This window comes from Terrapene carolina, unplaced genomic scaffold (genome assembly GCF_002925995.2).
Source record: "Terrapene carolina triunguis isolate 2854851 unplaced genomic scaffold, T_m_triunguis-2.0 Scaffold404, whole genome shotgun sequence".
NCBI classification, from domain to species: Eukaryota; Metazoa; Chordata; order Testudines; family Emydidae; genus Terrapene; species Terrapene triunguis.
In genome coordinates, this window is record NW_020664755.1 from 202,008 (window position 1) to 210,185 (window position 8,178).

At 52.5% G+C, this 8,178-nt stretch overlaps 1 protein-coding gene across 1 annotated transcript in view; it reads left to right on the forward strand.

Moving 5' to 3' along the window:
* Window positions 1-8,178, forward strand: part of VAV1 (vav guanine nucleotide exchange factor 1) — a 53,458-nt gene that overhangs the window by 35,063 nt on the left and 10,217 nt on the right. The window contains exons 10-15 of the mRNA XM_026658167.1: window positions 220-315; window positions 973-1,041; window positions 3,627-3,713; window positions 4,827-4,912; window positions 6,848-6,980; window positions 7,791-7,900. Of these exons, the coding sequence (XP_026513952.1) occupies window positions 220-315; window positions 973-1,041; window positions 3,627-3,713; window positions 4,827-4,912; window positions 6,848-6,980; window positions 7,791-7,900 (581 nt within the window). The remainder of the gene's footprint in view (window positions 1-219; window positions 316-972; window positions 1,042-3,626; window positions 3,714-4,826; window positions 4,913-6,847; window positions 6,981-7,790; window positions 7,901-8,178) is intronic.

Consider the following 8,178-nt stretch of genomic DNA (forward strand, 5'->3'; position numbering starts at 1 on the left):
AGGTGCAGGGTCGGAGGGTTCAGAGGACACGGCAGGAGGTTCCGTGGGGTCACGGGGTGGATGGGTTCCATAGTCCTGGCTCATGCAGGAGCTAGCTGAGGCCCTATGAGTGTCCCATCACATAGGACTGGCCCTAGTTTTTGTGGGTCCTTCTGGCCCTCAGCACACTGGGCATCTCCCCCTGCCAATGCTGTCCTGTCCTGCAATCCTGTTGTGTAGGAATGCTCCCAGCGAGCCAACAATGGGCGCTTCACCCTGCGTGACCTGCTGATGGTGCCCATGCAACGGGTGCTGAAATACCATCTGCTCCTGCAGGTACGGACCCTCGGCTGGAAGCTGGGGGTGGGCACGAAGGACCCTGGTCAAGGGGGCGTGGTCTATGCAGAAGGGTCATGGATTGGGAGTCAGGACACCTGGGTTCTATTTTCAGCTCAGGGAGGGGAGTGGGGTCTTGTTGGCTAAAGGAGGGGGTAGGCTGGGGATCAAGACTCCTGGGTTCTATTCCTGGCTGTGCCATTGGCCTGCTGTGTGACCATGGGCAAGTCCTTTCCCCTCTCTGTGCCTCAGTTTCCCTCTATAAAATAGGCAGAACAATGACCACCGTCGGAAAAAAAAACCCTATAGGTGTTCGGCATGGTATAATCCCCCTCAGTACCAGCTGGGTCTGGCCAGCTCTTCCATTGAAGCCTGGGGTCAGCTTCAGACTAGCAAGTCTGCTCTTCGGTGCAGGAGCCGTCTTTATGCTCTCTTTGTTTGTACAGGACGTAGCACCATGGGGTCCTGGGCCATGACTGGAGCACCTAGGTGCTACCGTAATATACCTAATAAATAACGTACAGCACCCAGCACTATATGGGCTCCTGGCTCTGCCCCATGATGCTTCGCGCTGGGGAACCCTGGCACCCTCTGCTGGAGGAGCCAGAAATGCCTTTGAGTGGGTCAAATCCATCCCGGTTTATTTCCTCTCTCCAGGAGCTGGTGAAACATACGGTGGAGCCGACAGAAAAGGAGAACTTGCGGCTGGCGCTGGATGCCATGCGGGTGAGGCCGGCTCTGCGTCTCCCGGGTGCTGTCAACTTTCGGGACAGTCGTGAGGGTCTCTCAGTGTTTCGGTCGCCAGACTTGGGCTGGCACAAAACGCTCCGGGGCCTGGCGGGTGGTTGTGCCCATCAGAGGGACTTATGCTTGGGGCGTGAGGGTAGGAAAGTTCCTGTTTAAGGCTGGGTGGAAGAGGGACTTCCCTCCCCGGCGGAAATTCTGACATTGCGAGTGAGGGGGAGGGGGACGGGAACCATCGTCCTGAGGCTGAAATTTTCCTCAGAATGGAAATTCTGAAAAATATTGATTCCGAAACATCTCAATGACTGGAGGGCTTGTGGAGACGTGGAAATGGACCGAAATAGCTAGTCTAGGATAATTATTTTAAAATGAGTACTAATAATAAAATCTATTCCAGAATAATGATTTTATAACAATAAAATAACTATAGTAATGAAAATAATAATTATAAGTAGCTACTCTGGAATAATTATTAAATAAATGACATTATCGTAATAATTATAAATACCTCTTCTGGAATAATTATAAAATATAATAAATAATTAATAACAAAAGTAATAGTTATTAATAATAATTTCACTATTCCAGAATAGTTCTTTTCGTATAAGTCCCAGTGTGGACACTCTTATTCTGGGAGACAAATGCCTTTTCCAATTTAGCTTAATGAACTTTGGAAGTGGATTTATTCTGGAATAGCTACTTCAGAAAATGTTTAAGTGTAGACACACCATAATATAATATAATATAATAATTAATACAAGGGCACCGGAACAGGGTGGAACAGGGTGTCGTGGCCCCCACACTTTTCACTGGCTGTAAGGGCAAGTGATGGGAGGGGGCGGAGAGGAGCGAGTGGGGGGCAGGGTCATTGGGGGAAGAGGCGGTGCGGAAGCGGGGGCTCTGGGGAAGAGGCGTGATGGGGGCTTGGGGAGAAGGGGCAGTGTGGGGGCAGGGCTTTGGGGGGTGAGACCTTATTAGAGTCAAAATCCAGTGACTTAGACTTTTGAATGAGGCGTGTTACAAGTAGACTAGCGCAGCGGTTCTCAACCTTTTTCTTTCTGAGCCCCCCCTCAACATGCTAGAAAAACTCCGGGGCCCAGCCGGGGGGGGCCTCTGGGCCCGGGGTGGGACCCTGGGGCATAGGCGTAGTTTGACTTCTATTGGGGGGGGGGGGGGGGGCAAGGGCCGGCAGGGCAAGGGCCAGCTCTGCACAGCGGGGTCCAGGGAGGGAGCGCCACCTCCACCCCCAACTCACCTCATCAGGTCACTCACCTGTCCGGGGCTGGAGCTGGTGGCTGCTCCCCGAGGGCTCTGCCTTGAGCAGTCAAAGGAGGCTGGGAGCTGAGGCGCAGACGCAACCCCAAGCACCAGGGGCAGATGGGAGAATGCCACAGCTGCCCACTCCATGGTACCACCAGCCAGAGGGGCAGCTGCCCCGCACTGCCTGGCTCGGTCTTCCTGCCTAGGGTGGGGCCTGAGGGGGGCTGAGGGAGAGGAGGTGGGGGGGGTGGAGCTGCCCCCAGGACTACCCCACTCTGGGTAAGGCAGTGCAATTTGGGGGGCAACACCCTTGTGTCCCTTCAATGCTTCAGTCCCGTGGGGAGGTGCCAGGGCTCAAGGCTTCATCCCCACGCCGCTCCCCGCTTCAGTCCCGCGGGGGGCGCCGGGGCTCGGGAAACTGGGTTTCAGCGGCGGGGCTCTGCGGCCACCCTGAAAGGGCTTGGGGCCCCCCAGAGGGCTGCGGACCCCCGGTTGAGAACCACTGGACTAGCGAATGACTAGTGAAAACAGGGCCGATTTGTTGATTGGAGGGTAGTTACTTTGTGTATCCGACGTGTGATGTTCACAGTTTTTGAATCCGCTGTCAGCACGTCATTGTCTGAGCACCTCATAATTATCCCTAAGTGTGAACATTTAAACCAATAAAAATAGAGAAAAAAAAATGCTTAAAACCCAGAAGTTTGCGCAACGGTGAAAATGTAAAGCTACAAAAATTAAATAAACATTGGTAGTCTCAGTTAAAATTCAAAAAAATCTGGTAAGCCTAAATAAATACACTAGAATAAATATAATATAACAAATATACCGTAATAAATATGTTGCTGTTGGTGCGGTGAGCTGGGTAGTGGAGGAGCTAGTGTTGGGGGCTGGTGCTGAAGGGTTGGGGGCTTGTCGGGTGGGGAGGCTGGTGCTGAGGGGAGTGGTGGTGGGGGTTTGTGGGCTGGGGGCTGCAGAGTTGGGGGGCTTGCGGGGTGGGGAGGCTGGGGCTGGAGAGGGCAGTCGGGGTGGGTGCTACTGGGATGCTGCACTGGGGCTATTCAGTACACCCCATTGGGTGGCGGGGAGGGCAGAGCAGTAATGGAGGGGTCTGGCGCCCCCTTTGCTAGCAAGGGATGTCACTCTGCCCCATGGAAACCCCCCTTTTTAATGGTCAGACCTCAGAGGGCCGTGCCCCCAGCAGAGAATGCCCCAGGGACCCTGAAGGGAAAACCCAGCCATGGATCGCACCTCCAAGCACGGCTGGTGCTGACCAAGGGCTCGGTGTGTCCCCACCCTCCATCCCCTAGGACCTGGCACAGTGTGTGAACGAGATCAAGAGAGACAATGAGACCCTGAAACAGATCACCAACTTCCAGCTCTCCATAGAGAAACTGGTGAGTCCCTGGGCCACTGCTACTGCCTTTGCCGCTTCCCTCGGTCTTTTTCTTTCTTTTTCCCTTCTTCCTTGTCTGTTTGTTCCTTCCTTCATTCCTTCGTTCACTTTTCCTCTTTCATTTGTTTATTCCTTCATTTATTTCTTCCTGCATTCATTCATTCATTCTTCCTCCACCATGTTTCACGTTTGCTCCTTTATCCGTTTGTTCCTTTATTTGTTCATTCTTCCTCTTTCATTCATTCCTTTATTCGTTCATTCTTCCTCTTTCAATCTTGCATTTGTTCGCTCCTGTATTTATTCATTCCTTTACTTGTTCGTTCATTTTTCCTGTCTCGTCCTTTTGTTCGCTCCTTTATTTGTTTGTTCCCTCAATCATTCTTCCTCTTTTTCCTTTTTTGTTCTTTAATTCATTTTCTTTTATTCATTTGTTCTTTTTGTCATTCATTCACCTGTTGTTGGTTCTTTCATTCATTGATTAGTTCGTTTTCCCTCTTTCATTCATTTTATTTGTTCTTTCATTCTTTTTCCTTCATTTTCATTGTTTTACTCCTTTCCTTTCATTTTTTTGTTCATTTCTTGTCAGTTGCGCGTTCTCTTTAATGAACTAATTATATCAAACGACCGAAATTGTTTTTTTAAATTATTTTTTCCCGGCCGACTGTATCACTTTTCTCTTCTCCCCTGGAATACGTATATACAATACAAACCGGAGTGTGTGTTATACACACTCAACAGCTTCCTGCTGGCTGGCCTTTCTTAGAGCTGCCTCTGTCTAGACCCGTTCCCTTTCCCCGCTCCTACTGGTCGCGGTGGTATTTCTAGAGCAGAAGGTCCCAGCATTATCGCTACCACCCTTTGTACAGCTCTAGGAACCTTGTGCAGCCTCATATATAATATGGCCCCCCATGGAGTGAACCCAGGACCCAGCACAGAGGTTTTCCCTCTTTAGCTATAAGAGTCACTCCATCGTCCAGTAGCAGTCATAGACTCTTACCGTCTTCGGGCCAGCCATAAGGGAGGTATATGGCATCTGTTCAGCCTGCTGGTTCCATACATCTCAGACTGAATTCCTGTAAGAGGGTTTGGTTTTCTGTCCCCCTTCTCCTCTTAGTCACAGTCCCTGGCTCAGTATGGGAGGCCGAAGATTGACGGGGAGCTAAAGGTCACCAGCTCTGAGAAACGCTCCAAGACGGACAGGTGAGCACAGGCAGAGAGCTAAGCTGTGGGGCTTTGAGTGGCAGCAGCGCGGCCTAGTGGACAGAGCACTGGAGTGGGACGCAGGAGACCTGGGTTCTACTATTACTGGCCTCCTGGGTGACCTTGGGCATGTCACTTAACTGGGAATGGGGGCTGAATCGACGCTGGGGGGCTTCCCCATGCAATACAGATACGATCAATAAACCCCGTAAGTGACGGAAGGTTTGCCATCTTGATTTAAGGTCGTACAAGTAGTTTACAAACTCCTTGAGCTGTGGGGCCAACGCCAGGGCTAATCCCATTGCTCTTAGGCTGCTGACTTTCACCAGAAGGGACCATGATGCAGCTGATCACATAACCAGTGTCTGGGACAGCGGTTCTCGGGCCGGGGCCCGTGGCAGCCATCTCTGCGACCGACAGACCCAAACTGGGGCTCCAGCGCGCCAGATGCTAGAGCTCTGGGCCCCCATTCAGCAACCCGTTTAAGCACACGCTGAGCTTTAAGTCACTGGGGCGGCGCACGTGCTTAGAAGTCAGCACATGCTTCTGGCCTCCATTCAGGAACGCATCCCTGTTCAGGAAGGGCACTTACGCACATGTTTAAGTGCTGTCCTGAATTGGGGTTTAAGCACCAGTGTTTTCAAGGTATAACACAGAGGTGGCCAACCTGAGCCTGAGAAGGAGCCAGAATTTACCAGTGTACATTGCCAAAGAGCCCCAGTAATACGTCTGCAGCCCCCCATCATCTCCCCCACCCCCGCTCCCAGTGCCTCCCACCCACCGGCAGCCCTCCTCACACCTCCCGATCAGCTGTTTTGTGGCGTGCAGGAGGCTCTGGGGGGGATGAGGGAGGAGCGAGGGCATGGCAGGCTCAGGGGAGGGGGCGGGAAGGGGTGGAGTGGGGGCAGGGCCTGTGGCAGAGCCAGGGGTTAAGCAGTGAGCACCGGCACATTGGAAAGTTGGCTCCTGTAGCTCCAGCCCCAGAGCCGCCCGCATATTAACTTCTGAAGAGCCGCATGTGGCTCCGGGCCACAGGTTGGCCACCCCTGCTATAACGTGTCTTAGGGCCACTCAGAATCTGGCCTGTCGTGTTTTATTGGCGGGGTTGGTTGGATTCTTTTAAAAAAATAGCTTTTCATTGAAAACGAACGTGGTGGGGGGGAAATGCCCTTGCTGGACATCATGATTCCTCTACAAATAAATATTTTTCAGAAATAATGTGTATCGACAATTTAAACGGAAAACCAGTTTTGGGTTGGTTGGCTTTTTGGCCCACGGTTTTTTTTGGGCGGGGGAGGGGGCAGGGAAATTTTGATAAACCCCCAATTGATTTGATTTTTGGGGAGGGGGGAGGAAATTTCTTGCAAATAAAACAAAATAAAAGTAATTGGCGGTCTTGAACCGCCTCCCTTCTGCCTATTTCACGATCAAGCTCTGGGGCCGCTGGGGGAATCTAGAGCAGATACGGTCCTTAATAGTGTCAGCCTGAGGTCCAGAGAATAGCAAAGGATGGAGAACGTGTCCCAGGAGCCTGGCGCTTAGAGAAAGCCAGAGAACAGCCCGTGTTTCAGTGCAGACACTCACCGGAGGGTTCTCCTATCGCGTAGCTAATCCACTTCCCTGAGAGGTGGTAGCTAGGCTGATGGAAGAATTGTCCCTTCAGCCTAACGCTGTCTGCACTGGGGTTTAGATCAGCTTAACTTCCTCGCTCCGGCGTGTGGATGTTTCACACCCCTGGGTGACATAGCTGGGTCGACTTCATTTTTGCATGTAGACCTGGCTTAAGTGTACGGCCTCCCACTGCATCCAGAGCAGGGCTAAAGTATTGGGGCTCCTATAAGCCGGATGTGCGTTCCTCCCGCCCCCCGCCCACAGCCCATCTGTGGCTCATCTTCTGTCTTCATCCCTCTCCGTGTCGGGGCCTGTTCCTTGCAGGTACGCCTTCCTCCTGGACCAAGCCCTGCTCATTTGCAAGCGGAAAGGGGATTCCTACGAGATGAGGGATTTCATCGACCTCCACACTTACCAGATCCGGGACGACCCCTTGGGAGAAAAGGACAATAAGAAGGTAACGCTGCAGGGTGTGTGTGTGAGCCAGAGCCTCTCCCACCCTGCTAACACAACATGTGTGCACTCCATCCTGCACATCCATACACAGCCAGACCCACACTTACACAGAGCAGGTATTTCCCCCCAGTAGGGGGCAGCAACCACACACATACAGAGTCTGCACCATTTCCACTTTGGCCTAAGGCGTCTCCTTAGCTTGACTGATCCCAGTATTTGCCCCTGCTCTAGCTCCTCTTCCCCCCGACTCAGCCCTTTTCTGCTCCTGGGTTGGAGTTAATGAGACCAGTTCTGGCTGCCAGGGAGAGTCAGCAAAATAACTCACGCTCCTAGTCTCTCTGCTCTAACCCTGGGCACATTCCTCCCAGCAGCCAGGAATAGAACCCAGGAGTCCTGGCTGCTAGTCCCCTGCTTCAACTACTGGGCACACTCTTCCCAACAACCAGGAATAGAACCCAGGAGTCCCGGCTTCCACGCACATTCTGCTCTAACTACTAGTCAACACTCCTTCCAAAAGCCAGGAGGAGAATCGTGGTAGTCTGACTCCTGCTTCCCTAGCTGTAATCACTAGACTTCGCTCCCTTCCCAAGGCTGGGAATAGACCCTAGGCATCCTGGCTCCCCACTCCCTTGCTCTAATTTCTAGTTCACACTGCCCCTTTCTGCTGGTGGCGGGGGCGGGGGGAGAGGGAATGTGGTTTCACGTCTCTCTTTGAGTCCCCTTGTCTGATATGCAATTACTGGGAAGGTGGGACCCCCCCGCCATGAGTTCCAGGGGGACTGTTAAACATCCATGTGCTTGTCTTTTCCAGTGGACTCACATGTTCCACCTGATCTGTAGTTATGGGACCCAGGGCTACGAGCTCTTCTTCAAGACGCGAGAGCTGAAGAAGAAGTGGATGGAGCAGTTTGAAATGTCCATGTACGTTCCCCCCCCCACACACCCTCACTCCCATCCCTGCCCACTGATTCTCCACAGATTCGTTGTCAAAAATCTGTCCCAGCCCTTCTCTGAAACTTCTCTGCCACGTCCTGTCCCCGTCCCCCGCTCGTTTGGTTGTTGCTTGCTAGATTGTTAGTGGTAAAGTGCCAGATGCTGCACAGACACACAGCGAGAGACAGTCCCTGCCCCAGTTGAGATCAGGGCCCGTTGTGCCGGGCACTGCACAGACACACAGTGAGAGACAGTCCCTGCCCCAG